The following is a 27,683-nucleotide window of genomic DNA, read 5'->3' as shown; positions in this document are numbered from 1 at the left end:
CCTCGTTTTGCCTATGCGTCTATCGGCTCTGTCCAAATGACCGAGCCCTCTTGGTGCTTCAGAGCTCACTAGTGCCTACTGAGAACATTCTGGGAGTCGTAGGTGTGTTATCACAACACCCCTTAGATCTGTCCGGGCGGCGACCTTGAACGTTAACGTGAACACTTTTCACGCCGCCGATCAGATCCCATTTTCTTGTGGATAACGAATTTTGGACGCGAAGCGGTGTTCCTATTTACCTGGATTCCCACCGACTGACCAATACATCGTATACAGGTATACAGGTTGGTCGAACGTATCCAAAGAGGACTTTGCACCGTCTCCGCCTCACGATTTGAGTTTTCGTCTAATCAGAACCAGGTATAAAGACTCATACGCGTCCGACGGACACTGTAGAGAAACAATGTTCGGGTGCCGCTGAGTTGTATTTGACCGTGACGTGCACTAACAATAGCTTTCATTTGACATTATCTGCACATTCTTCATTTGGAAGTCCCCGTCAGGTGAGTTGAGGTGACATTTACCTCCTTCCACAGACTATCTGCACCCTGCACCCTGTGGAATCATCTCGTTCACGGAGTCTTCCTTGAGTAAACGGGTTTGAATTCGAGATCATTGGTCACCTCAGGCTTAGGGGCCAACTCAAAGTATTTTGCGGTGTGCGAACGGAGTACCTTTGAGCGGTCTGTTCAAAAGTTTATTCGACGGGAGAAATGTTTGTTCCAAGTCAGATGGACAACGATGACGCCGACAGCGCGTCATAGTTCACTGAACACCCAGTGTTCACGCTTAGTCCTGTCAACCCAGTTGCCCCAATCTGGACTCAAGCAGTTTGAGAATCGCGCTGGCGTGGTAAGTTGGTAGCGGCATGGGCGTGTCCGATCGCGATGCCAATCGTGTAAAAGTCACCGATTTAATCCTACATGTCCAGTTGGTTGTGTTCAGGAACTCTGGCTCTTGGGGACTATTCCACCAGCACCAAAAACGAGCTCGTCTACCTTTAGGAGAACCGGGAGGTTCGGGGTCGCTGAGTCTGAATTCCTCCTTTCCCCGAAAGGGGTTCCATCCTTCGTCCCTGAAACGTAAAGGCTTTCCGATGAGGGCAGCGGTAGATTGTGAAAGAAAGTGATGGAATGTACGTGTTCATTCCGCTTTTCTAAGAAACTACAACGGAATTCCAAGTATTCTGACCATTCCAGTCAGGATGAATGGCATTCCTTGGAGCCGCTGTATGTCTCTGAACTCGCCACTGCTCGCTGCAACAATCAAATTAGCTTTTTCAATTGAAACTTGACTGATGTTGGAGCTGGTCCTTCCCTCGAAGGAAAATTCTGATAGATCCGCTTGGAGGGGGCACGGAGAAAACAACGAATGTACTGCGTCTTAAGAAAGCCGACAAGACCACGAGACCATGTCAGGTGCCAACAATAGCTTGACCTGACACTATGATGTGTACGGACATCCGCCCAATTTAGTTGGGGAGGTAAGGTGGTGCGAGGGGAGACTCTCGATGTTCTGGGCCTTCTTCCAGCCGACTATCCGTAGGCTCATTTCCGTAGGCATCCCGCTACTTCAGTTCCATCGTGATATCGAACTGACAATAGTGTGTTCTGTCCGTACTGTTGCTACAGGGGTGACAGCACCTCACGGTGGTTTACATCGCCTTTCACACTTCCCCCGATAAGCACGAACATATGTAGAATTACGACACGATATGTCTACGCTTCACATCCAGTTTCAGATGTCGACGTCATCCAAACGCTCATCGGTGGTCCATATTCATAGAAATTACAGGGGCCGGAGAGACTACGAGTCCAAAGAAACTTTAACGGGAAATTGTGGTTTAAGAGGGCGCGCTGGCGACATTTAAATGGGAATTCCACGGTATGTGGCCAATTGAGCTCGGAGACGCGTAATTTGACCAGGCGTAAACTCGCTCATGCACGCATCGTCCGAGTAGTCCATGTAGTTGTCTAACCGGAGAGCACCAAGTCAGCCATCATCCTGAGTGAGGTGAAGGGCTTAGAACTCACGAATGGGGTCGACACCATCGCCGGTGCAGGTATCGCGACCAACGGGGCAGCCAAAGGCAGGCGAGCGCTCAGGAGGAGTGTCGGCGACTTCGTCACCTGGTGCGCCGCAGCCACCCTGGAAAGTGTGCCACAGCCCTACCCAGTGACCAACTTCGTGTGTCACAGTCTAGATAGGATTGATGGTCAACAGAGTTAGAAAGAGGGGTGATTCCATGATTCGACAACTTACCTGGCCCAGGTTGTATGGTGCTGTTGTCCCGCCAGGTACAGACGAATAGAGGATGACTTCGGAAAATGTAAGCTCGTACATCCGTGCGTTTGAGCATGGCTGATACTCACCAACCCCATCGTCCCATGGGCTCGTAGCGTAGTCGATTGGGAAAGTTGCGTATCCCAAAAGACCTGATCCAGAGCCAGAGGCAAAGCTAAAGTCGTATGATCAGGTTCCTCCATGGCTAGCGGCTGATCGATAGGACTAGATCGACTTACCCAACTGAGTAGATATTGAGGTCAGCAGACCCACCGGCACGAAGAGTGTTCTTCATCGAGTTTTGTTGGACGGTAAAGGGTGCCGCGCGGAGGAACCAGTCGGAGTTGACGGTTCTGGTGGTGTTCACCAGCACGAAGGAGAGCCCAGTCTCTCCGAAGTCGTGGTTAAGAACTGCAATCTGTTCTGCGATTTGCGAATCCCTGCGCGAAGAATCGAATCAGGGCACAGGTTTCGACTGTGGGTGTAGTATTGTACTAACGGAATGTTCCCGTCGGATAGGGAGGATCCCGCTGAGACGACGTGGAAGTGTACATTAATAGTAGCTGGAGTAAGGGGAGCATCCGTGAACGACTCGGGCCTATGCTCAGCGAAATGCTGGTTGGCAAAGGCGACTTCCTCGTCGCTCTTGATGGCACCACAAGTTCGCCTGGCGTTCAAGGGGTCAGTTTAAGAGATAAGGCGTAGAGCTCCAGAGATGACATACTGGCCATTGACAGAGACGGCTACAGTTGCCAACAATGTCGCGGTAAACAGACCGAAGCGCATTTTACAAGAAAGGGAGTTCCAAGTTGTGAGCAGGTAAGTCGGTTAGCTGAGACTGCCTTGAAGAGTTATCTGTTCACTGCAAACCTTTTATACCCTTAGGCAGGCCGCGATCCTATCCTGGAACCTCGGTCTGAGATGGTGTGAAGCGCTCATGGAAGAGAACAAGATAGAAGTCAGATGGGACAAACTAACTTTTGATCAGAAGGGACCGATAACCGCATGGAAATGTCGTATCGACATCGTAAGTATAACAGCATTCATACTCAGCATAACGTACTGGTACGCGGCTCCCAAACGCGGCTTCCACTCTCAAGACTCTGAACTGGATAGCATTTTGAAGCACGAGGCATGCGAGTAGATAGGAAGGATGGTGTTTCACTGCCGTTATGGGCAATTGCAAACATAGATGGAGATACAAGTAACCAATCGCAACGTGGTACAGACGTACTCTTCAGTATAACGTTCGAATGTACGGGGATCCTAATTCAGAATGTCTGCAGTGGTCTACCATGGCCGCTTAGTGAAAAGAACGCGCTTGTTGAGAGGGAGCGCCCATATATAGAATAGACAGCACAAGGGTCATTCCGTCAATGACATTGATCATTCCGTCGAGGCATATAATTAGAATAAGCTATGTGACATCTGATGACGAAGGTACTGTACGGATGGCGAGATAGCACTGAAGACTGGATGAGAGGCGAAGCATTTGCTGGTCGGGCTTTCTCATGAGTGGAAGTGAGACGCTGGGACTCAGGTACAGGCGAGTGGTTCTCTCAGCATGCTAAACCGTCCAGCCGTGATCCGTTATAACTGACATCCTCAACTGAATTCAAGGGTTTGAGGTTCGAATAAGAGAAGCTTGAAGGTATCACTACTCGCGACGCCTGTAAGGGCGAAATCAAGGCTTGGTATCAAAGACGGGGAGATTGAGATGCTTTAACAAAGACTTGAGTCTCCGGCTATGACGGCGACACCACATTCCACACCTTTTTGAAGCATTTTGTCGCACCGGCGTCTTCTAGAACACGAACCGGGCGGAGTCGGGCCTTATTATCGTTTCAAATACAGTGTTCTAATGTCGAACGCAGCATGGGGGGATTTGTTTGAGCTCACCTATTTGGATAGCTCCGTGTGCTTCAGCTAGATGTCCTTATCCTGACTTACGTTTACTATGGATGCTTCGCGTGGCTTTTCAATGGGTCTACCCGTACCTCCGACCTCAAGCTCATGGTTCAGCTTCATGGCCCGCTGAGGAATTGATCCATCAAGTAAGAAGCCTCTATACTATCACAGCCATCACACTACTGGCACTCAGTCTGTGAGGAAGAAGTGCGCTTTTAATACACTCGCATGATGGTTCTTCAGCTTCTTTGTATGACTTCGAGCGTTAACTCCTATCGCCAACTTGTAGTCAGCACATCCGGGGTCACTAGCACTCCGTTGTATCAGTAAGCAAATGTGAGGAAACTTCATGCTGGAAGACGTCAGTCTTTGGCCATCTATCGCGCACAATCAAAGGGTGTAAAAGTAAGGATTAGGTTTGCTTCATTTGGAAATTTGCTGTTCTCAGTCTTCAATTCGGACGTAGTAGGCGTCTAGAAGCGTTGGGTGATTGGGTGACCACATGTCCTTGCAAGTGATAGACTGCCACCCTATGAGAGGCTGGTATGAGCGAACGCATCATGAGTTCCCTCGAGTCCGTGTATCTTTCGTGGCTACATCACAATCAGCGCCGATCCCATGGAAATAAGCGCCCATTCCCAGACTTGCCGATCCCCGTGTAGGGATAAGCGCCGTATGACAGGCCACACTGCGCTTTAAACGCAGGACGAGCGCCCATTAGAGATTTTTCTTGGAATCTGGATGGTCCTCACACGTATCAGCTCCTCACACAATTCTTCAACCAGAGGTCGTTGAAGGTTTGATAGGAATACAAGGCCTTTTCTAATCTACACGTAACGTTATGCTGACTCGGTCATTGTCTTTTCCCCACTCTGACCTGGTTGCGTGGAGGATTCAATATACGACTCGTCATGACCATGGTTGAAGGCAAGCGGTTGGGAAATCATCGAATTGGGCGCATGGGCAAGCGTTTCATCGTGTCGGACGAACGAACGACCAATCGTAACCCTGAAAATAATCATCTGGGGTGCGAGGGACTGAAGGCTCTAGTCAGTACTATCCCAGAAGTAAAGGGTTAGTTCTACTCACCACAAAGTTTCCGTAAAAGGCGTCGACTATGACCCCCACGTCGGCCAGATTTCTCGGAATAGCAGTCTCAGGGCTGGCGACGTTGATAATCGTGATGATTGCTGACGCGATTCCCGGTATCGTCAACGTGAGCGCGGACTCAATAATGATCGTAGCAGCTCCTTTGTAGACTCGCATATTGCGACCGGGAAGGACAGCACTGAAATTTCGGTGAGCGCGGAAGAGGCGGAAGGCGATGAGCGAGGTAGCCAGAATGTTGAAGATAGTCGTCAGCAAGATGACTGCCAGGTAGATTCGGGCGTCGTTTTCACGAGCCACAGGGTCATTCTTGATGCGAGGAAGGTGAACCACGTAGAAAATGTTCGTAGCTACGGGGAAGAAACGATCAATGACGCTAAAATGGCCATGCGATCAGTGCACGACTCACCTGTTGACGAGAGATAAACGAAGGCTGGGAGCGCCAATACCCATAGCTTGTCTTTCCAGATGATGTAACAGCGGTAGAGCTACCAGGAAGTTAGACCCCTCGTTACCACTTGACGCAGTTCGTAGACTGACCAATAAACCATCGGCTATCGCGATGTTGAGGTATACCAGCCAGAAGCCAGCTATACTCGGAGCTTCAAAGAACATCTTCCCGTGGATTTGGAAGAATTCCAGTCCACTGGTCGCGTGGTAATAGCTGTTGAATTGGATATTGGCGCCTATACAGGTCCCAATTATCGATATGGCCAAAATAATGAAGCTTATGATCATGTAGGGGATGCGGCCCTTTTGAAGGTGGCGAGGCGTCTCGAGGAAGACGGAAAGGGAATACAGAAACATGAAAATCTGTATCCCTTCGGCAGATTCAGTCGACAGGTCGAGATGGAGTAGCACCCCACGTACCTGTGGCCAACGTCCCTATTGTGTTGTTCGCATAGAGCACTTTTGCGAACCCAAGAGCGAGCTTTTCAACGTCGTCGGACATGGCTACGTGTTGGGTGGGGGGATTCGGAGACGAGGGGATCGTGCTCTCTGGCAATGACATCCGCCTGCCTTTTCACCCACCCAAGTTTCCCACTGATAGGAATCTTTTCGTCAGGCAGTCATTTTGATAAGGCACTGTTCCCCTGAGGAGAATGGGAAGTCGGCGCTGTGGAGTACAATCAGCTACCGTCAATGATGGCAGTTCCGGGTTTCAAGGGAACGAAAAAGGGACCTGACTGCAAGAACAATTCAAAGGATTACCCGTGGCTGTGACACAAAGTTGACGTTTGATGGTGGCGAAAGCGAACATCGCCCATTTCCTCCCAGAGGCTGAAGTTTTTAGTAACTGGCGGGGAGCGACATCGACCAATGGGGCGGTATTTTCTGCGGCCAATTGTTCCCCAGCGATTTGATCGACAATGTGGTTCAGGGCCATCTTGCATAGCGGACATAGTACAGTCCCTCTAAGGTTAGTAGCATCTACGCTCCGTGCATAGCGATGGATATTGACAGGGACGACCGTCCCAGTCGGAATGGCAAATACGGACGACGGCACTGCTAACCTTCACGGCGATTTGCTATGACTGCACTACCGGCTTTGTAAAGCGAGTTCATTGAGCTTATCGGCTGTCGAGCGCTGCTCTCTAATAACAGCATGGCTTTGAGCATACAAATTGATCCACGGACAGTTCCTGCCCGTCTCTGAACCTAGGACACCAACGAAGGTCATTGAATTGATAGACGTGGAATTGAGAGATGCACTTACTCCAAAAGCGACATCACATGGTGCATTCTCGGCTCCTTTTCCCCTATCCCCCGATCGAAAATGCACAGCATGTGTATCCTCGAAAATCCGAATGGGAATAAGAAAGAGTAAAGTCGCATATCCCGTGAAACGACCTCTTCAACGATCCTTTCGAATCGATTCGGAGACCATCCCTTGAATCCCCTTGCCTGCGCGTAATACTTCTCCAGAGGGAGGATATCGTGCCCGTCGTTTGCGAAGAATCCAACGACGTGAATTGATTCAGCGCCCTCCTCCCGTGCGAACCCTCTGTGGTAGAAGGTGGGAACAATCCTTGACGACGCAGCCATGGTCCGAAGTCGAACGTACCACGGCACCCAAAGCCGTTCCTTCTTTAGTTCTACGGTTTGCGAGCGGTAAGTACATGGGTGGATCACAGTCACAATAGTAGGAGCGTACCGTAGTGCGCATCGCGGAGATTGTCACATTCGAACCGATGAACGCGTTTCCAATCCTCTCTCTGACACTCATCGGAACAGTAGACAACAGAATGGCACTGCGAACACGACTTGATGTCGTCATCGTCGGAATTGGGATTGCTGTAAGCAGGGTCGAGATGCTAGAGGAGAGTTTTCAGGGGGATTGGAATATCGTAAGTAACGTCAATAATAGCAAGGACTTACAGACATATTCTGACAGTTCACCCAAGTGACCGGGCAAGACTCCTGTGCATCCATCACGTATCGCTGAATTTCCACAGAGGTTATGAACTTCGTCCATGTCTCGTGGCCCGGTTCTTCAGGGTTCATTAAGCACTCCACAAGGGACTCGTCGATGTAGTCGTCCCAAAACTCCAGCGCAGTCCACAATCGGTCGGAGAATGGCAGATATCCCGTGATGTGGGAGATTATCGTATCGAGGACGTTGACGTCGGCTTCCCCCCTCGCCAAAGTGAGCAGTTCTATTGCCCTGACCAGTAGACCCCCTTGGACGACCTGGTGGATTAACTTGGAGGTGTGCGCACGGTGGAAGTGGGTCCATTTGAACGTTGCCAATAGGAGGTTGGCATCGAGCATGGGCGGCACGTCCTCCCAACGGTCCGCCAAGCGCCGAATCCTTGGAAGGTCACCGAGGACAAGGTCCAGGTACTTGGCGATGTATCCCTGCTCGAGAAGGAAAGGACTGAATTTCCATTCTTTGGAAAAGTTGTCGAACGTAGCTTGAAGAAAGATAAAGAATCGAACGAGGTCAATGGGCTTCCGTCCGCTCTTGGGGGCTTTTGCTACGGCGATGGAGGCAAAATCTATGAGTGATACCACATTGGCCAAGAACCGCCTCTGGGAAGACCGTGGCGAATCAAGGATAGCATCGAAGAGCAAGCGCTGGGATACCTTGTGTGTCGTGCAGTGATGGAGGAGGTACAGAAACAACTCTGGGAGGTCATCATGCGCCATAAGATCGATGCTGGAAGAGGCGAAGGTGACAAGGGCATCCATAGCACAGCGAGACGAAAGTAGCGCCAGCTGCAGGTCTTCCGTGAGAGATATGAGATCGAAGAGGAGGTAGAGGAGGTTCGACATTGTGTGTAGGCCCCGAAGCGTAGTGAATCGATGCCAGGAGATTATAGGCTCGAGATGCTCGATAGCTATCCTCGACGCATCATTCATGAACGACTCCGAGCTGTCGGCTTTAGCGGAGACGATGAGGTTGTGGAATACGTCCAGTGCCCCGGCCGAGCGTTCTAATGTCTTCCTCCTTTCGGAAGTGTTCAAAAAAGACGGCGAGGGAAATGGGGCGTCTAGGTGTCGGAGAACGGCAGCGCATACGGCAGTTTTCCTGTCATTGGAGAATTTTGGCCATCTCTCGAGGACGGTGTCAATTGCATCCAAGTCGCCATCAGTTACACGCCCAATAAGCTAAAGAGTGGTTAGCCGAATGCTTCTCCGTTTTCTTCCAGAACCCACCGTCGGATATGTCTCTGCTGTAGCTGACTTGGCTGCAGTCGAAGGGCGCTTACCCTGACTCCTGTCCCACAAAGGCATGACGCTCGGCAGTGTCTTTCGTGATTTTCCCCTCTCTTGAGTGATAGGGGGTACTAGACAAGATCAGGCCAGGCTGGAAAGATGCCTCTAGCGTTATCAAAGAGAGAAACCCAGATGATAGGACTTACTTCCTGTGTGAATCCGTTGAAGTTCAAACTTTGCTGGGTTGTGGTTACCGGACAAAGGCAAACCTGTTTTCCGCCGTACAAACCCGAACCCTGATCGCATCAACCTACAGCGGGCCGTTTGATTGCCGCCCATTCGCTGTTTCCTCTCTGAGTATCCCCGCCGTCATCAAATGGCGGGGAAGGTTGACGAGGTCGAAGAGAAAGAAAATATGCATAATTTGGTACGTCCTAACTAATGCGAGGGGCTACAAAACCATCTCATTCAGACCATCAGCCTAATATGAACACGGACGTTCTACGAGGGACTAGAAGTCTTCTCGGAGGTGTTTGTTGGCTTGCGAGTGACTTTGGGCGGGCGAAGCAACTTGAAATTCTTTGATGTATACGATTTAATCACCTCTTTCATTGGCCATCGTTTCTTCTTTTTACCGCTATCTGGAGTCAGATTGGGAGTCGGCAGAAGATTTGGCTGCTGTAGTGGGGTGTTGTAGGTCTTCTTGCCTTTCTTCAGCTCGCGCTCCACGGAAAGAGGGCTGTCAACGACGGGCGGGGACTCTCGACTTTTCTTAACCTGCCTCTCCGTATCTACAGAATGATCCCGGCGCCTTTTCTTGTTCGATTTCGGCGGCGTTGGTAAGAAGGTTGTGGAGGCTTCGCCGTCCTGACTTGTACTGGCCCTTCCTTCGGAAATTTTGGACAGTTTAACCAAGCCCTCGTCAGGACGAGAAACCTCGTTATGAGTTGGTGACTTTGCTTGAAGTGACGATTGGGGCTGATCTGATTTCGACAGACGAATCGGTCCTTCCAAATGTACTCGTCAACCTCTAGGTCCCTCATCGACAGCAGAAAGGGGTCCTTACCCATCGCGCTCGGCACATCGCTGTCGGATTTCCTCTCTCGAGCCGTACTCCTGTCGCGCAGCTCTAATAGCTCCGTTAGGTTCACCCCTAATGATAAGGCCAATGGACAAGAGCTCACTAGAGCTGGTCTCGTCGCTACGGGTCCTGTGAGGAGTGACTGGGACGGGCTCATCGTCAGCCTATAGGTGGTTGAGTTCAGCGCACGTAGACTCGCCTGCTCCAACGCCCAGCCGTCGATAGCGATCCCATACGTCCGCCTCTGTTTTAGGCTTGTCCTCCTCTGAGTCCGATCCTCTGAGCCCACGAAAGGGTGCTGGCGATTTGGAGAGCCTCTCGTTGTCAGAGAAGCCCATCCTGGCGGCGGAAGAGAAGAGTGGTAATGGTCAACGCTTAGTGAGTGATGCTGGGTGTCGTGAGATTGTATGCTGTGAGAACTCGTCGCCCCCTGATATGCGATTTAGAGAAGCGCCAGTTACGCTCTACGAAATAAATGTACCGCAGAGTTCTATCTCCGGTACACTCGTAACAAGAACCCTTGATATGTCTACAGATTTGGTTGGAAAGAGTGACATGGGGGCTGTGAAAAAAGGTCGGCGCCGAAGAGTTCCGATGGCATTGGGCACTTCTCACAAGCATAATCTTAAATTAGACGCCCAATGTTCGGAGGTATTGCGCTTTCCGAGGCCACGAGGCGCATTCAAGACTGTTCTATTCGGTCGTGTTCATCTTCTCGCTCCAAAGTAAATGAGCTGCGTGGCATAACAGCGATGCAGGGCCGCGAAATCACATCTGATCTACTGAACGTCCTTCCGTGTCTCTGGTGCCTGATCCAATGTCTTCCTCCTCATGGGCGATAGCATCTTGAACCAATTCCGCTTCCCTTTGGATTTTCCAGGGGACACAGGTGCATCGGACGAGTCGCGTCGTTTGGGATTCTGTAGCCCATCGCGATTCTGAGACGTTGATATTCGGAGATGTGAGCGCTTATCGGAACCTAGTGGGAGACTCAGAGGTGAAAATCAGGAAGTCATAGCGAGAAATCAACCTTTACTGGGGGGAGAATCCTCGCTCTGTGCCATCTCTGTACTTGTAGCCAGTGTATTCGACGGTGGAAGACTACCGTTGGAAGGAGGGGGCGTCAGCTTTGAGTCACTCTTCGTAATCTGCCCGTCCGCAGTTTCGGCAGCCATCGAAGACTCAGTCTCTGTGGACTCAGAGAACGAGTTCAGCTTCTGAGAGTAGATTAAGGTATGTTGCGCGCTCACTAGACTCGCCCTGGGTTGGGGATGTTGTTCGAGAATGCGCTTCCTTCATTGTCAGCACGTTGGACAAACATACTGCCTTGATGGTACTCACTTCGACTGACTGAAGTCTTCACTCGCAGCCCCACCCCTCCATTCCTCGTCGCCTCTTTCCACTTCTCCCATTCCTCCGACTCAGAAACAGGCCGTTTCAACTCTCCATCATCCCTGCATCCGTCGAGATTGCCCAAAAATCCCAATTCGCCGCGTAAAGCCATCTATTTTTCTCCAGGGGTGCTGCTTGAGCGAGGGGACGGTGAACGAATGAAGTCGGGATGGAATAGTGAGCAAGGAGCTGTTTGAACGAACCTGAACTGCCTCGTTCCTGTGTACCAGTGTTTACACTCGGCAGTACGCGAAGACTTACCTGAGAGATAAGGTTCTGTCAAGGGTTCGAACCATGATTGGGGTAGTGATATATCACCGCCATAAGTAACCTCTTCCATAACACCTGTTTCCTTCAACCGCAGCAAGTCACTTTGACAGACCAGTCCGCAGACATCGGGCTTGATATAAGACGGTGTCTTGGAACCAATCCTTCAGCGACCCTCGAGCAGGGATGGCGCTATGTAAGTTCCTTGAAAGAGGTGAACTCACACACAGGCTACAGCTAGATGGAATGCGGCAGGCCTGAATCCTGATGACAATATGCGTAATAGGATTAAGCGCGCGAGGGATTTTTGTTGTTCGACAAGGACGGCGAAGCGCCCATATACCCATATCGGATTCATGTCAGACAGTGTGTCTGTCGTCCAAGTCGGATTGGATGGTCGACCGGCCGGTATCAGAAGGGGAGAACTATCAGCGAACAGTTTAGACGAGATACTTGGTGTAGGTGGCCCTAGTTTCCGTCCCATTGAGACATTTCTGAAGTTTGAATGCTGATTACCCTTGGTCATAGCCCCCAGGAGACGATCCAGCGAAGTACTACTCCCTGAGAATCGTGTAAGCCAACCTGTTCGGCAGAAACGGACAAGCGAAGCTGAGAGGGTTGCCAGAGCGCTGCACTACGAGGATCCCCAGGCACAGAATCGAAACCGAAGTAGCAAAGACGAGCTATCGACAGCGAGGAAGACACGCGAGGCAGACGAAGTGGGCGCCATCATTTGGCTAGCAGAGAACCTTGGTGTCTCCCCTTGTTTTTTCGATGGTGCTCTATCCTACTCCAACTCGACCGTTCTCGAACTTCCACCACCGCCACCACCTATTGAGGCGCCTAGAAGCATGCCCATGCTCGAAAGCGAGCCAGCCGATCCCGAGAAAGAAATGCAACCTGTGGAGTTCCCGAGTCGACACTGGACCGAGGCGCTTCGCCCAGAAGATAATTCTCTGAGTACGTCAAGTCTCGACGAAGTGTTCTGCATTTTCATCCACTGAAGACAGAATAGATGGCGTTTACATCACGCAAGTCACGGGTACCTGGTCTGTGGTTTGGTTCAGCCATCGCCTCGATACCGACCTTTCCACCTACGTGATCCACAACAGCGGCCCAGAGGCGACCGGAAACCTACTGAGGTACTTATTCTCGAGAGATCGTATGCCAAAGATTCCGCTCCTGGCAATCGATTCCTTGATATGCAACGAGGAGAAACTGTACCGTGAGTACACCACTCGGCTAGAGAAGACCTGGGTTTCGGTGAGGAAAAGCATTCATTATCTCGCTAGTGAGGAACTCACCTTTCCGATAGCTACAGAGGTTGGAGGCCTTGAGGTCAGGATCATTAAACCAGACGGGGGAAGAAGGCGTCGAAGACCTCGAGAAAGCCTACATCTCCGTCTACGAGATGGACAGCGCCTTCGGAAACAAGGCACGCGTCTTATCTCTCCTCCGACAGGTGACGAACACGCGCGTCAAGCTCGCTATTTCAAGAGCGGAAACGCAGTGGATGAGCGTACCTGATGCGACGCAGACGCTCCTGGACAACATGGAGAGAACTGTACAGGCGCGACAGGCGGTGATACGAGACAGCCTCACCACCTTGTCGACCTTGATGAACTTGAAATTGGCAACCACGAGCTCGCAGCTAGCAGCTGATGCGAGGAAGGACAGCTCGTCGATGACAACGTAAGATAGCCATGCCTTGCGGAACGGGAATAATTATCAGCTCATGTACCCTCGTAGAATTGCGCTGCTTACCATGTTCTTTCTCCCGGGATCCTTTGTCGCGGTAAGTTCACCTCCATCTCTTCAAAGATACAACCCGTTGATTTCCTTCAGTCCCTGTTCAGTACGCAGTTCGCTAGAGATTACCAGCCAGGCGACTCGACCAGCAAACCAAACCTCTTCCATCCGACAGCTTGGATCTACGGAACAATTGTTGGCGTCGTAACCCTTGCGGTGTTCGCGGTATGGGCATCGTTTCATATCACGGGACTCTCATGTTGGAGGCGAATGAAGAGGAAGCTCGGGGGAGGGAGTAGTGGTAGCAAGAAAGGAGAAAAGCAGTCACAGTTGCCGATCCAGTACCGAGGAATGAACTCCGTGTAGAGATCTTTACAGCGCTCATCGCCAGTCCATGAGTTCAATTTTTTCCCGGAAGTATCCCACAGAGACCACTGGACGTCTGAGACCATGCCCCAAAAAAGACAGACACCACCAAGTACCAGTGAGAGGAATCCGGAGCCGAGATGAAGAAATTGGCGAGGTAAACCGTAGGAGTTCAGGTTCAAGGTTGTCTGCTAGTCCCTCTTGACGCCCCAAAAAACAATCGCTCGCAGCTCGTCGACTGAGTTTGGCGAGGCTGAACGGCGGTGGGGGTAGATATCCGACGGAAGTTCAACCACGTCACAGTCTGTATAGATTATTTGCCCTTATTTGGATGTGGGCCCTTAGGCCTTAGACTTTGAAAGGCGAAGTTCGAGCCGTAACACCGTTTTTCAGCTTTCAGGCACCAGGTCATGACGGTTCAAAAGCAGTATACTTAGTACACAGCCAATGCAGCCCAGTATGCCCTCATCAGGTAGGTAAGGTAGGCACGATAACGTTACGCCCCCAGAACATTGACAACAACAGGGGTGATATCACCAACGATAACACGATCCGCGACGCCCGAGCACTAAAACTTCCAAAACGGACCAGAGCCAAGCAGCCGCCCAACACCACGACTCAATAGCGTCCAGGCCCAGTTCTTCCGGAAGGATCGTCGAGGCTCCATAAGCGAGCGATAGGCCCTCAAAACTAGCACTTGAAACTTGAAGGACCCACGAGACGACCATGACGAACGGAGTCGATGGTACATGAAGGATAACGAAGAACTTCACTGAGCGACAAACCAGGAGATACGTCTCACTGTGGATGGAGAGCTTCCATTCTATTCGGCCTCAGCGAAGATTGTGTATCTACTTACTCCAAGATTCCCTTCTGCTTTTGGCGTCGGGGGAGGTAGAGCGCTTCCTGTGGGAGAAAGCAGCATCTGCATCACGTCGACAGACAGCCAGAATCAGTCAACGGGCAGTGAGGATGCGTATAAGAGTCTACTTCACCTTCCAGAACTCGTTCCTGAAGAACCCACCGGGACCTCACAACAATGGCTGCCTCACCAGAGTACATCGAGCAGTACGCACTCGCCTTCGCAGCGGTGTTCTACGTGAGCGATATCATAGCCGTGCTTGAGGCTGGTATGCATCCATAGGTGTCATCACGTCGCCCAATTCCTTGCTAACAACCTCGCGACAGGGCTGCAAATCTTCATGTGTGTCTACGGCCTCTCGTCGTTCCTCGACACACCTCCGGAGCGCCGAAAAGGACGGCTCCCATACGTATTTCTGAGCTTCCTGATCCTATTCTTATCCGTGATCCCCACGGGCATCGACCTTTCGGCTACTTTCAAAGCGTTGTACTATACGGGTCCTGGGTTGGAGTACATCCGGGGACGGAATTCCTCCGCCAGCGAAGGGACAGAAATCGCTTCCCATTGCCTCTTCTTGAGCTACGTCGCTTTGGGCGACGCTCTTTTGGTAAGTGCCGTCGCCGCAGATGATAGTACTTAGTACCGACTTATCGTAAACTGATCATCGCCTCTAACCAAAGCTTTACCGATGTTACATCATCTGGAACCACATGTGGTACATCATTATACCACAAATACTTATGTTCCTGGGGTTCTTAGGTAAAGTGTTCAGCGGTCCAACTTCTGATAGTGCCCCCTGACACATGGGACTGCACTTACTTACAGGGCTGTCAATTGGTAATGTTGGCCGTTTCGTCGCGGGGACCACGAGGAGCTCGGAGCACGAAGCGCTCAAATCGCAGCGTATTTCGACTGCATACACCTCCCTCACTGTAGGCGTCAACGTAATCGCTACGGCGCTCATTGCATTCAGGATTATCCGGGCGCAGCAGGCCATACGAAGGTCGCTTCCAGCACGAAACATGGGCATGTACAATACCGCAGCGAGGATCATCATCGAATCCGCCCTGCCGCTAGCAATCTTCGGCCTCATTACTGTGATTTTGAATATCGTCAACTGGGGCTCGGACTCGGCGACGAATAGTCTGACGTACAGTACCGTCGCGAGTATTTTCAGCTCTCTCTATGCTAGTTTCGCGGTGAGTGCATCTGGTGTACTTACTTCTTCGAGTCCAATGGATCCTTGGCTGACTGTGACTGGTCAGGCACTTTCTCCCCAAATGATCATCTTCCGAGTCACCACCGGACGCTCGCACACACACTACGGCGACCTCCAGTATTCCATCAATCCAGCAACACGACCTTTGGAGCCCATCGCGTTCGGTGATGGGCACACAGGACATTCGACCGATTCACTGTCCAGTAGGCTCGAGGAAGGTCCAGGAGCGACTGTTTCAAACGAAAAAGTGTAGGATACCATAAGTCTGAACAAGCGTATCATCAAGTAGTATATCGAACCCCGTGTAGTTGTCGCAAATGGCCAGAATGTGCTGTCGAACTGATTTATGGCCCGGAGAATCGTAGACACAGAATCAGATAATTGTATTAGTTTCGTCCCTGCTTGAGTTTATGCTTGAGCCATGGCGGAGTTTGGAGTGCCCAGGGAAAGGGACGGCGCTGCGCACGCCAGGCTTTCCACACAATATGAGAATGGGCGTAGGATCGTAGGAGGAGGGGCGTGTCGTCGCTAAGCTAACCCCTTCAATCTCGCACCGGGGGCAGTCAAAGTCAAGAGACTCGGACCCATTCACCCCAGTCGCGAGTCGCGAGCTACATGAAGAATCACGACAGAACCCCGGACTAGACTAGACTGATGAAATGGCGATTCTCGAGGCCAAGTCAAGACGGTTGGTTGCTCCACTTCGACACGCATCCGACATGCTGTAGTACATATCACAGGTGGCAATTCCGAGAGAGGTCATAGACGTCGACGATGAGGTGAGGAGCTCGAGTAAGTCACTCAAGGACAAGTCCGGTGGTGGAACGTCCGACAGGCATGAGAGTCCCAGTGATGAGACCATCGAACAGAGCAGTTGAGAGGATTTAGAGCATTAACCCAGGAACCCCACCTCGCCGCACGCGGCACCATCACCCCCATCACCCATCGGACTTTCAAATCGATCAGCCTCCCAAACCTTCTTCTCCCATCAAAACAACCCAAATCAACACAACAACCCAAAAAAGGAGCCGCCGCGCGCCCTCGACGACCCCTACTAACACCCTCAGCAAGATCCTACGATGTCGGTGAGCATAACGTTCTTTCGGTGGTGTGTGTCCAGAGGTGCCGTTCAGAACGCTGTTTTGGGAGTGGAAATGGGATGAGGGAGTGGGATTTTGAGGGTGGATTGGTGGATTGGGAAGCGGATGACGTTCTTGGCGGACTGGGTTGGGTTGGGTGGATTGGGCTTAGGCGATTGGGAGTTGTAGAGGTTTTGGCGTTGGGTTTGGGCTCGGGCTTTTGGAATGGCGTTCTGGACGGTACGATCCCCCTCAAAAACACGATGCTAACCTCGATTCTATTAGACCCAGACTTCAAATTTCAAGCGATTCGTCGAGGTTGGACGAGGTACGGAGAGCTGAACTCGTCAGTACGGAAAGGGCGGAAAAAGGCTGAATATTCGAACGTGTAGTTGTCCTCCTCAATGAGGGTGCTTTCTCTGGCAAGATCGCCGTCATCACTGAAATCATCGACCAGAACCGGGTTCGTCTCCCCTTCTCTCTCCCTCTCCTCACCCAAAATCCCCAATTAACCTTACGATTATTTTTGTTTTCACGCGAATAGGTAATCATCGACGGCCCAACAACCGACGTCCCCCGCCAGCCCTTCCCCCTCAAGCACGTCGTCCTCACCTCGCTCCAACTCACCGGCCTCCCCCGCGGCGCTGGCACCGGCGTCGTCAGGAAGCTCGTCGAGAAGGAGGCCATCGTCGACAAGTGGAACAAGTCCGCCTGGGCACAAAAGAGGGAGGCCATCGCCAAGAGGAAGTCCTTGAACGACTTTGACCGATTCAAGATCCTTATTGCTAAGAAGCAGCGGAGGGATTTGGTTAGGAAGGCTCTTAAGGCTTCGGCATAAGGTGTTGGTGTGTGAGAGGTGGGGAGAAGAGGAGGAGGAGGAGGAGGAGGAGAGAGGACAAAAATCACGTCGTTGGAGATCGAGCGCTTGTGTTTTTCTTTTTGTATTCATGCAGCATTTTGTATGTTTCGCCACGCCTCTTTTTTCTATGCTATGCGCTATGATCTCCTGCTTTTTGGCCCTGTCGTTCCCTTCCTTGTTTCTCATCCTGGTGCGTACCGTCCAGTATCGTGATTATCAGCTGACACCCCCGGTCTATCGACATCCGCTACTCGAAACATTATCCATTCATCTGATCATTCAGGCTGCTGTCGATACCCCTCCTTGACTTTCCTCTCCTTCGTCCTCGTCCCATCTTTCGACGATTGACCCCGCCGCCGCAACATATCCCTATGTCCGACCTCGACCGACCATCCGGCCAGCCACGCCCTCCTCCCCAGCGCCTCGACCATCGCTACACTGCGATGTTTTCCCAACTGGCAGCATACCCCGATGAAGACGTCGTTCTGGTCGTTGGCTTCGGCGATTTGGAGTGCGTCTTCGATCTTGGATGAGATTGTGAGGAAGCGGGTTTGGACTTCTTCCCTGTTCTTACTCTGTTAGTTTCTCCGTAGTTCGATGAAGACGAACGAGGTGATCAGAGGTGAAAAATGAACTCCGTGAATCTGATGGAAGGGCTCGGTCACGAAAGGGGGCTCTCGTACCTAGCGAAAAACCACTCCTGTAAAGGTTTGTAGATCCCCAATTGAGATGACCGTACGTGTTTAGGTGGGTTTGGGAGGGCGCGGACGTCGAACTTGAGGGTTGGACGGGGTGCGAGGGGGCCGATTGTGTGGCCGTAGGATGTTATGTGCAGGGTTCTTTGTTTTGGTGACGATGATGGTGAGGAGGACGAGGAAGAGGAAGAGGATGGGTACGAGGATGGTTTCGTGGAGGAAGGTGCGGGGTTTTCTGAGGATGAAGGTGTGTCGTGAGCCGAGGATGAGGTAGACGAAGGCGAAGGCGAAGACTGTGCGGCGTTGGCCTGGTTGGGGTTGGGTGATTGGAAGTTGGGTGGTTGCGCGCTTATAGCTTTGTCTTTGTCGAGCTGCATTATCGCCAGTGCTTTCCGCGTTTGGGCACTTGGGTTGGTCTTGCGTTTGGGCGCTTGGCTAATGCCCAGCTATCGTTCGCTTGTGCAAGTTGAGGGAGGTGGAGGTGGAGGTGGGTGGGGCTGAGATATCCGCTGAGTGGTGGTTGTCGTCCGTTCGTACTAGCAGTAGTGGTCGTCGTTCGTGACAAGGTCTGAAAAGAACCAAAGTAGGTCGGAGGTGGCTGGCTTTCGGGAACCACGAATCACCCCTGACGTCATGAGTCATATTGAAATAAACAGACAGGTTTCTCGGGAATCTTGGGCAGTGAACTCGAGGCTCGAGGGCTGTGATGTGCTTTTGACAATGTAGCAGGGGGAGGGACGAAACGAAGTTCGAACCCGTCAGACTTGGAGGGTATGTAAATCCATAAGGTCATGCAAGTAGATACAGGTACAGGTGATGCCAGTACTCAGTAAGTACTCAGTGTCATGACCTTCCCAAAATTAGCTCGGAAGACGCTTTGGTGCTTCGGTAGGACGGAGGCGACGTATTAGGCCAGCTGAGAAAGTTGGTGATGGCGTAGTGGTTGCGGTCTTGGTTCGTGGATGTAGAGATGGGCCCTTGCACATCCACATCCTCCGCCGCTACCTCCAGTACCTCTACAGGCCCTTCTTCGCTTTCCCTCCCCTCTCCAGTCCTGTTATTCCTGTAGGATGTGTCAGGAGTGTGTTGGGGGTCCACAGAGCCGGATAACCGCGCGTCTACCGGCCTACTAGTAGTACCAGTGTCAGACACGCCCTGGCTCTGAACCGTCGACGCAGTGGTATCTGATTCTGAACGGGCTCTTCTGCGGCAGGCCAGTGCCGCAAATGCGCATTTCTTGATGTTCAAGTTGAACCTTGAAGCCTGGCTCTTTTGGGTCAACGTCGCTGTTGATGTCGATATCGATGGGGATGGTGATCCATGACCACCAGTGTCAAAATTGCCGGCGAAGAAGGGTGAAGGGGCGAGTCTGGGGGAGCGTTGTGGTGATCGTGATCGGATGAACAGGAAAAGAGCGCCTATTCCAATCATGAGTTGGACGACTGTACATGCTATTCCAATCATGAGTTGGACGACTGTACATGCTAGGATTATCGCGCAGAGGATGGTCATCATGTGGTCCGGCGTCTTTTCTTGCATATACTGCAGAGGAGCGGGTGCGGGCGTGGGCGTGGGAGTGGGGGTGTCTGGCTTCCCTTGAAGGTACAAATCTGCACTATCCGTGTCATATCTGAAAGGGACAGGTATGCACAATGCACAGTCAACTGGCATCACAGAACAGCCAAGGTTGCAGTGAATGGAATAGGTACGCACGAGTACTCAGCATAGTCAAAATTGACGTAGTTTCTTCTCTCCAGGGTGTCTGAAACGACTTGGATCTCGAGACGATGGACTCCTTCAGCGAGGTTGGTGTATGTGATAAGGGGGACCTGGTAGGAGAAAGCTTCGCTGCTAGATTCAAACCCGGGGCGACGCCTCAACTTGAATTCGAGCCCTCCGTCGAGAGTGACATCGCACTCGGTCGGGAACTCGTTCTCGACGATGAAGTATACTGTGATTGACGTGCCTGCCACCCAAAATGAGGTTATTGTGCGTATGGATTAGGGGTAAGAGACGTACCGAAGAAATCGACGACGATTGACCTGACTACCGAGCCCTCATCCGACGTGCTATAGTTGCCGTTCGTGTAGGTGTAGGTTTTCTGGTACGCTCTGCCGGGGTCCGGTGCGTTCTGACTTGGGGCCAGCCCTGCCTCAGAAATCCACGCCCCATTCACCGAAGGATGGTAGATAACCCGAGCAAGTTCAGTTACGGAGTAAGGACCGGTATCTGCACTGTCGATTCGCTCTGTGACGTTCCTCCCTGACACGCATCTAGCGGTGAGGGTGAGGGTGAGTATAAAAGAAAGGATAGCGGTTAGTGTTAAGGGAAAGCCTGAAGACATGATCCTAGTTGGAGAGGAATGACTCATAGGGCAGGTAAGGCCAGCCCGCTGGCCATTAGATGGAGCCTGAGAGGTAAGCGGGTGGATAGTGGGGCCTGAGGTGAGGTTCTCAGCGCCGGTGAGGTGACTTTAGTATACCAAGGGCGAGGATCTTTTCCTGTGTTTTCGATGATCACTTCGTTGAATTGACTGTTGGTAGCACGAGCAACGCCACCGCCAACATGCAGTACTTACCAGTTATCACAACAATGGAAGGGCGATATTAGGTCCATCTGATGGATACATGTTTTGGGCGCCAATGTGCTACAGTATATTATTTGTAAAAGCGCTAGCTGGGTAGAGAGATAAATATGTACGTCTCTTGGACCGGGAAACTCAAGTAACAAATCGTCTCTTTAAGTATGAGATTTCCATGCAACTTTAGAAGGGTATGTCTTGCTTATCTGTCTCGATAACTCATCTGTTGCGAGGACCTTCCGTCTCTCGATAATTACCTACCCATCAGTGACGGGCGTCAAAAACCAGAATGCCAAGGCCACCCAAAAAATAGATTCGAATCAGCGCCCGGGCCCCGAAGTAAAAAAAATATCTTTAGACCAGAGAGAATCAAGTAATCAAGCACTGCCTTCGTTCCTCCGGTGCAACCCACTACTATGTCCCACCACGAGCTCTCCCTCCCCAACTCGAGATGTTTCCCAAATTCCATCCCGGCTCTCTCGGTGGGCATCGCCGAGTCCGACATCCCATTCGAGCCGGTTCAAAGCTTCATAGTGCACTGGCTCTTCCACAACAGACAAATGATCTTTGGGGTCATTGTCGATTTCCACGTCGTCCCACTGTTCGTCGTCAGAATTAATCGAAGAACCGAGGTCACCACTATGTATATGCGAGCGTCCCATCGTAACACGGAAGATGATCATTTGAGGGGAGAGCGCCTGTGAGAATGTTATAAGCCCACACGGAACAACTTCAGATTCTGACAACTGAAACGCACCGCAAGCGTAGAATACATAATATCAAAAAGTATCCCAGCAGTAAGCAGCAGCAGATTCGGCCTTCCATCACCCGAAAGCGCCGCCCAAGTCAGCGGACTCAGCACGGCAAAGAGTAAGCCGCAGATCGACAGTGGTAAAGCAGACTCGATGATGATCCGCGCTGCGGTGGTGTACACCCCGAGTCTCCGCCCGGGGAGTGCTTGTGATAAGGCACGCTGCGCGACGACGATCCTGTAGACGATCATCGAAGTTGCGAGTACGTTGAGCGCTACTGAGAGCGATACACGCGCAACGTTGATTTTCCGGTCTCGCAGTCGGTCGGCGTCGCTGTTCCAGATGGTGCCCCTTGCGTAGCGGGTGAACTGGGCTAGAGAGAGGCCTGGTAGGAGTATTGGGATAATCAGATTAAGCATTGAATTGGGCGAAGGCTTTCAAGGTACCTATGAAACCGAGGTATAGTATGACAGGAAGTACGACGGCTGGAAGGAAATCATTCCAGATAATCCAGCATCTATACACCTAGAAAATATCCATTCAACAACATCCTCCAAGACACATCACGAAAACGACGCACCAAAATCCCATCTCCCAACGCAAGAATTAGGTAGAATAACCCCTGGCACACAACCGGGCTCCACGTTCTCTCCTCCAGCATCTTCTCCTGGTAATACCCCATCCCAAGTCCACCTTGGTATATCGGCCTGAACTCGTCTCGGAGGTCCAAGCAGGTGACAGCCAGTGGGAGTACGAGTAGGACAAAACTCAGGATGATGTAGGGCAGCCGGCCCTTTCTGACGCCTTGGGATGTCGTCAGGTAGGCGAGTAGGCCGTAGGTGAACATGCATAGTTGTATTCCTATATAATAACGGAAGGGTGAAGTAAGGTGGAAAGGTAAAGGTGAATGAAGAACTCGAGAGAGATAGTAATAGGCGGCACCTACTTACCGACGGCTAACGTTCCAATTACACCACTCAAGTAGGTCATGGCTGCAATACGAAGGACGTACTGATCCATAAACTCAGCATCGAGTGAAGACATGCTTGGATGGGAGGGTACGAGAGAGAATCCCAAGTGGATGTTAATTCCTTTTCCAACAGTATGCAGGAGGCCACCCTTTTTATGCACTGCTCTGCAAGGCCTTATCGTACAAGACCTGATTATTATCTGACGCCGTCGCCTATAGAAAGTCTGAGGATGGATACCACTGATAACCACCATTAGGAGTGTTATCAGAGACTTCTATTTGGTTCCTATACAGTGTAGGAGGAATGAGATAGCAATGAATCCTCTAGAACTATAATTAAATCTCTCAAGTATGCCAACAAGGAAGAAGGCCAACCGAGACCGAACGCCGTCGAGCGCCCAATGCCCACCGCTTTTTTTGTATCTCTGCTGACTCGAACCCACGACCTGAAAACTGACAGGCCAAGCAGAAGCTTAAGCGCCCGAACAAAAACAAGAACAAACAACAAACAGCACCTTCGCGCCAGGTCACGACTTGTCCTCGTGTTTTCCTTGCTGTTCCAAACCATACTCTCCCAGTCTCGTTACGGGCAACTAAATTCCCCATGCTGACCCACTAAGATCTTCTTGGACGTCTCGACGATGCTCGAGTCAGCCATAACCAACCGTAACGATATCCATGGTTGCAGGCACCTGGTACAATCGCTATCCCAGTAGTCCTGTCGATTTTGGGAACCTGGAACTTCAACTGGACAAACTCCGGGATCTGCTCGTACCGCATCCATAATCTCCGGCCCGGAGCGCACATTGTGAACTATTTGCCTCGCGAGCAGTGGCTCAAGTGACTCATCTGGGACTGGACACGGTTCGCCTTCGATAATTTCACTCGACCAATTTTTACCACGTCTTCTCCTCCAACAAACCAGCTCTACAGTCGGATTTCATTCACAGCCCACATCTCCTTACACAAGACCTGCCGAATCTCTGTGTTATCTCTCCCAAGATAACGTCTACGACCCTCCGCCGACCGACCTTGCAGCGAGTGCCACTCGACAAGACGCGTTCTCCCGCCGACTACCACCACAAAGGCTCTGGTTCCGCGCCCTTTCATTGTACAGCCTCATAGACGCGTCCATACGGTGTGGCACAGCACTCTGGAGCACAAAGAACACCGGATCTGCCGTCCCAGAGTTCTTCGTGCCGGAGCCTTGGCCCATTGTCCTCCAAGAAGCACTTTGACACTCCTAGAAAGCTTTATAATCGAGCGCCAACCGGTGAACGCTGGGGATTTCTTGTTGATCGCTTTAACCACCACCTGCATTTACCGCGAACGCCAGTATCTTCCTTAAGATGTCATATTCGAGACTCCGTTACCGCTCAGATCGTCGTTTCCTCGTCGCCGACCACGACGATATCGCGGCCAAAGCTGCTGAAATTGTACATGTCCTCCTTTCGGTTCTCGAAACGGACGATGTGGATCCAGAGGCCCCGTCGACGTCCAGTCTGACTTGTCATTCCCACAAAACTTCGAGAAAACGGCAAGAACTGCGGAATTCGGTCAGCACTGTTGCATCCTTCATCTACGAAGCAGGTATCTCCGCATCACAGACGTCGCGTACAGTTGCTCTAGTCGCAGAAGCGACCTACACCGTCCTACATCATCGTGGGTATCCAGAAGTAGCAGAAGAATTTAGGGACGAGCTAGAGTCCCTCGCTATCGAAGGTTTCAATACCTGCTGGACAGTACGTTATTTCACCATTCCTCTTTGGAACTTCGGTTGCTGATTTGGTAATCTTTTCAGACTGCCCTCTCGCCATCGTACCACAGCCTCAGACGGTCATCCTGCACCGAGGACGACCTCCTCTCCACCTCCTCCTTCCTGGGTGATCTCTACGCCATGGGCCTGCTCTCACCTTCCTCCCTCCAGAGCTCTGTCGAGCTCATAGCGGACAACTTCACTGATCCTTACTTCCACATTGCGTGTATGGTGGTCATCATTTCCCGCGCGATGAGCTACAGCGGACTGAGGATCGAACTTGGGTGGTTTATCGATATCGTCGAGGTTGTCAGGACCCGATGTGAAATGGATTTCGGGTTCGAACACATGTGCGAGGTACGTTCGTCCATGTATTCTTTGTGAGATATGTGATACTGACTATATTTGCAGACAGAAGAATTCCTCGCATCCCTCGTGCACTCGCTCTCTCGCGACGCCTCAGCCTCCTCCTCCGATCTCAGCGCGTACTGCGAACTCCCCTTCTTCCACGACGTCGACCATACCCTCAGATGCGACGACATCTTTGAAGGCGAATACCTCGTTCTACCCGGGACACCCGAGTCCGTCTCCTCCCTCCATGCTCTCCCCGGTTCAGAAGACTACGAAGAAGACGATTTCGGGGACGGGTACTCTGACGAGACGGACGACATCGCAGAGCGGCTTGCGCGCTTCGGGATCAGGGAGGAAGATGTGGACGATTGCGAGGTTGAGGGGTTAGTTGTAAAGCATGGTGGACTCGTTTTCGCTTCGTCGCCAGAGGAGACGCTGGGTGTGGACAGTGAAGGGGAAGGGTACGAGGCCTCGGGGGAGTACGAGAGTACGGAAGGATATGAAGACGATGACACGCCAACCCAGTATTCGGAGGGAGAGGATGCGCTCGAGGAGGGCGAAGAGGACGGATATCTAATAGACGTCTTCGAACCACCCACACCGGAGAGGTACACGCCTATTCCCTATGGACAGCTGTTTGCCTTTTGACTCGTCGCTGGCGACCTGCCACTTTCTAACCGGTGGCTCGTCTGAGCCCTGACTACCCCATTTTATTATATCGTTTTCATTCGTTCTTGTTCAGTCTGTTGGTTTACACCTTATTACGTTCGTTCTATGCCTCTCGCTGTATATTTAGCTTTTCCAGTGCATTGCCGATGTAACATTCTCCTGCGTGTACAAAGGGCATCCTGATGTACTCTATTGTTTGTATACATAAATCCAACGTCCAGAAGCAAACCAAACCCCTATGAGACCACGGTATACAAAGTACAATAAGACGAGTGGCTTAAAATTATCTGGTACAGAACTTAGACTTCGGCTTGACGGGCTACAAACTTCGGTTCCTCCGTTATTGCGTTCGGATCGTCACGAGCGTGTGGTGGGAGGACACTGTCTTCCTCCTCTTCATAGCTCGAAATGCTCGATTGGTCCGCGTGCCCAGATTTGAAGTCAAGCGCCCCCAACGGCTCGCTATCCGGATTAACCGACGAGGCCAGATCTCCCTGGTGTGTGTGCGACCGACCTGTCGTAACGCGGAAGATAATCATTTGAGGTGACAGGGCCTGTGCGGGAGGATTGAGCTTGCCTTGAGCACAGAAATAAATTGAATAAAGAGAGGATACGAACCGCGAAGCAGAAGTACACCGAGCTCGAAATGCTAGAAGTGAGGTAGTAGTCCAAATTCGGAAGACCGCTTGAGGTTCGCGAGGCCCAGTTACAGGTATTGAAAATAGCATAGAAGAGGCCGAACAATGATAGGGGGAGGGCAGACTCGATCACTATCCTCGCTGCGTCGGAATAAACACCCATCTTGCGACCGGGAAGGGATCTTGAGAGAAGGCGCTGTGCGCGGAGAATTCGGTAGGCTATAAGGGATGTCGTGATTACGTTCAGGGCGACTGTGAGGCAGGTGTAGGCGATTTGAACCTGCTGTGATATGAGGATTTGGCTCTCTGAGCTCCCAGATATGCCCTTTGCTGATCGAACAATGTTAGTTAAAGCCAGTGCTGTAGAGTGCGTGTCAAATGCAGTGCGGACAATCAAGTATCTTCAACCCTTTACCTATATAGCTGAGGAAGACCAGCGTTGGAAGGACAAGAACCCAGAGGGTGTCGTTCCAGATAGCATAACACCGATAAAGCTGGTAGGGAATAGAAAGTCAACACGTATCGTGATCCAGGGTGATTAAGGGCCTACCAAGAGGGCGTCTCCCAGCGCTACGAAGGCGTTGATTAGAGCTTGAGAAGCTGTAGCCATTGCACCTCTGATCGCTCGCGACCGTTCATTATAATATGACGCGCCAGGCTCTGACAGATACAAGATTTGACAGTTTTTTGGAAGATCGAACCCCGTGATAGTCACAAAAAGAATGAATATCACGAAGCTCAGAATCATGTATGGCAATCGCCCTTTTCTTCGTTCGAGCGGCGTGGCCAAGAAGGCCGATAGGCCATATGTGCACATAAGGAGCTGGATCCCTGGGAGAAGTATGAGCGCGCAATTCGAAGATCATGTTACCTAAAGGCTAAAGAGACTCACCGATGGTAAACACCCCAGTGAAGTCGCTCACATAGTAGGATATAGCTCGACGGAGCGCTAAAGCTTCACGGAACTCTTGGGTGGACATGGTTCAAGTTGACGAGCGTTCGACGTAATCCCATGCTGAGTTTTCCGCGTTGCTTTTATGTTGGTCGTAAGAGTGAGAACTATCCCGATTGCAGTAATATGAACAGACGGGCGCCCTTGACATTCAATACTTGTTATCTGTAGCCTGTATACTAGGAGAATGCAAACAACCGAGCCCAATTGTCAGAACCGGGAGATCGTGATGGCTGATGGGTAGCCTGTGATGGGGCAAATTCGTGGATTGATCCAGTCTTCCGCCCGACGAGATAACTGACTAGACCCCAGAGCTCACAGCACTATCCTGGGAGCGCCGCTGGGTCGCCGATCACAATGGGCGCTGGATTGTTATCACTGTGCTATACTACATGACATGCTCCGGTTCTGTTCGGAGGATGAATATGCCTCCGTTGAGCTACGTTCGAAAGACTCCGTATAAAAAGTAAAAGTACAAGGATACCAG

General features: G+C 51.4%; 13 protein-coding genes across 13 annotated transcripts; 4 read left to right on the top strand and 9 right to left on the bottom strand.

Annotated features, from left to right (window-relative positions):
- Positions 1-1,866: 1,866 nt before the first annotated feature.
- Positions 1,867-3,069, bottom strand: CC1G_08950 (metalloprotease; the record flags this gene model as incomplete). The annotated part of the gene is made up of 7 exons (XM_001838734.1): positions 1,867-1,973; positions 2,034-2,199; positions 2,263-2,318; positions 2,373-2,458; positions 2,523-2,723; positions 2,783-2,950; positions 3,008-3,069. The coding sequence occupies 7 exons, from the start codon at positions 3,067-3,069 to the stop codon at positions 1,867-1,869; spliced, it is 846 nt and encodes a 281-aa protein (XP_001838786.1).
- Positions 3,070-5,030: 1,961 nt separating this feature from the next.
- On the bottom strand, positions 5,031-6,250 carry CC1G_08951 (hypothetical protein; the record flags this gene model as incomplete). Its single annotated transcript, XM_001838735.2, has 5 exons — positions 5,031-5,228; positions 5,281-5,648; positions 5,708-5,786; positions 5,839-6,119; positions 6,169-6,250. The coding sequence occupies 5 exons, from the start codon at positions 6,248-6,250 to the stop codon at positions 5,031-5,033; spliced, it is 1,008 nt and encodes a 335-aa protein (XP_001838787.2).
- A 761-nt stretch (positions 6,251-7,011) lies between these two features.
- Positions 7,012-9,036, bottom strand: CC1G_08952 (hypothetical protein; the record flags this gene model as incomplete). Its single annotated transcript, XM_001838736.1, has 4 exons — positions 7,012-7,394; positions 7,454-7,613; positions 7,678-8,910; positions 8,959-9,036. The coding sequence occupies 4 exons, from the start codon at positions 9,034-9,036 to the stop codon at positions 7,012-7,014; spliced, it is 1,854 nt and encodes a 617-aa protein (XP_001838788.1).
- A 423-nt stretch (positions 9,037-9,459) lies between these two features.
- Positions 9,460-10,377, bottom strand: CC1G_08953 (hypothetical protein; the record flags this gene model as incomplete). The annotated part of the gene is made up of 4 exons (XM_001838737.2): positions 9,460-9,965; positions 10,025-10,087; positions 10,143-10,203; positions 10,276-10,377. 4 exons carry the CDS (start codon positions 10,375-10,377, stop codon positions 9,460-9,462), a joined length of 732 nt encoding a protein of 243 aa, XP_001838789.2.
- A 441-nt stretch (positions 10,378-10,818) lies between these two features.
- On the bottom strand, positions 10,819-11,543 carry CC1G_08954 (hypothetical protein; the record flags this gene model as incomplete). Its single annotated transcript, XM_001838738.2, has 4 exons — positions 10,819-11,018; positions 11,076-11,228; positions 11,290-11,328; positions 11,381-11,543. 4 exons carry the CDS (start codon positions 11,541-11,543, stop codon positions 10,819-10,821), a joined length of 555 nt encoding a protein of 184 aa, XP_001838790.2.
- Positions 11,544-12,054: 511 nt separating this feature from the next.
- CC1G_08955 (hypothetical protein) lies at positions 12,055-13,813 on the top strand (the record flags this gene model as incomplete). The annotated part of the gene is made up of 7 exons (XM_001838739.2): positions 12,055-12,156; positions 12,227-12,270; positions 12,324-12,658; positions 12,714-12,961; positions 13,014-13,390; positions 13,448-13,493; positions 13,544-13,813. The coding sequence occupies 7 exons, from the start codon at positions 12,055-12,057 to the stop codon at positions 13,811-13,813; spliced, it is 1,422 nt and encodes a 473-aa protein (XP_001838791.2).
- Positions 13,814-14,852: 1,039 nt separating this feature from the next.
- On the top strand, positions 14,853-16,147 carry CC1G_08956 (hypothetical protein; the record flags this gene model as incomplete). The annotated part of the gene is made up of 5 exons (XM_001838740.1): positions 14,853-14,943; positions 15,002-15,282; positions 15,356-15,434; positions 15,501-15,874; positions 15,941-16,147. 5 exons carry the CDS (start codon positions 14,853-14,855, stop codon positions 16,145-16,147), a joined length of 1,032 nt encoding a protein of 343 aa, XP_001838792.1.
- A 768-nt stretch (positions 16,148-16,915) lies between these two features.
- On the top strand, positions 16,916-17,985 carry CC1G_08957 (60S ribosomal protein L14). Its single transcript, XM_001838741.2, has 4 exons — positions 16,916-16,979; positions 17,259-17,301; positions 17,366-17,436; positions 17,518-17,985. The coding sequence occupies exons 1-4, from the start codon at positions 16,974-16,976 to the stop codon at positions 17,809-17,811; spliced, it is 414 nt and encodes a 137-aa protein (XP_001838793.2). The 5' UTR covers positions 16,916-16,973; the 3' UTR covers positions 17,812-17,985.
- Positions 17,986-18,107: 122 nt separating this feature from the next.
- CC1G_08958 (hypothetical protein) lies at positions 18,108-18,904 on the bottom strand (the record flags this gene model as incomplete). The annotated part of the gene is made up of 2 exons (XM_001838742.2): positions 18,108-18,396; positions 18,516-18,904. The coding sequence occupies 2 exons, from the start codon at positions 18,902-18,904 to the stop codon at positions 18,108-18,110; spliced, it is 678 nt and encodes a 225-aa protein (XP_001838794.2).
- A 466-nt stretch (positions 18,905-19,370) lies between these two features.
- Positions 19,371-20,871, bottom strand: CC1G_15752 (hypothetical protein; the record flags this gene model as incomplete). The annotated part of the gene is made up of 3 exons (XM_002910277.1): positions 19,371-20,157; positions 20,241-20,493; positions 20,547-20,871. The coding sequence occupies 3 exons, from the start codon at positions 20,869-20,871 to the stop codon at positions 19,371-19,373; spliced, it is 1,365 nt and encodes a 454-aa protein (XP_002910323.1).
- A 614-nt stretch (positions 20,872-21,485) lies between these two features.
- Positions 21,486-22,904, bottom strand: CC1G_15751 (hypothetical protein; the record flags this gene model as incomplete). The annotated part of the gene is made up of 5 exons (XM_002910276.1): positions 21,486-21,806; positions 21,866-22,245; positions 22,307-22,385; positions 22,441-22,721; positions 22,811-22,904. The coding sequence occupies 5 exons, from the start codon at positions 22,902-22,904 to the stop codon at positions 21,486-21,488; spliced, it is 1,155 nt and encodes a 384-aa protein (XP_002910322.1).
- Positions 22,905-24,179: 1,275 nt separating this feature from the next.
- Positions 24,180-25,585, top strand: CC1G_08960 (hypothetical protein; the record flags this gene model as incomplete). The annotated part of the gene is made up of 3 exons (XM_001838744.1): positions 24,180-24,572; positions 24,632-24,943; positions 24,998-25,585. The coding sequence occupies 3 exons, from the start codon at positions 24,180-24,182 to the stop codon at positions 25,583-25,585; spliced, it is 1,293 nt and encodes a 430-aa protein (XP_001838796.1).
- Positions 25,586-25,905: 320 nt separating this feature from the next.
- On the bottom strand, positions 25,906-27,224 carry CC1G_08961 (hypothetical protein; the record flags this gene model as incomplete). Its single annotated transcript, XM_001838745.2, has 5 exons — positions 25,906-26,160; positions 26,225-26,604; positions 26,660-26,738; positions 26,795-27,075; positions 27,137-27,224. 5 exons carry the CDS (start codon positions 27,222-27,224, stop codon positions 25,906-25,908), a joined length of 1,083 nt encoding a protein of 360 aa, XP_001838797.2.
- Positions 27,225-27,683: the final 459 nt, after the last annotated feature.

Source organism: Coprinopsis cinerea (genome assembly GCF_000182895.1).
Source record: "Coprinopsis cinerea okayama7#130 chromosome 11 map unlocalized cont3.11, whole genome shotgun sequence".
Classification (NCBI taxonomy): Eukaryota; Fungi; Basidiomycota; class Agaricomycetes; order Agaricales; family Psathyrellaceae; genus Coprinopsis; species Coprinopsis cinerea.
Note: the sequence above shows the minus strand (reverse complement) of the source record. Positions and strands in the feature narration are given on the sequence as shown.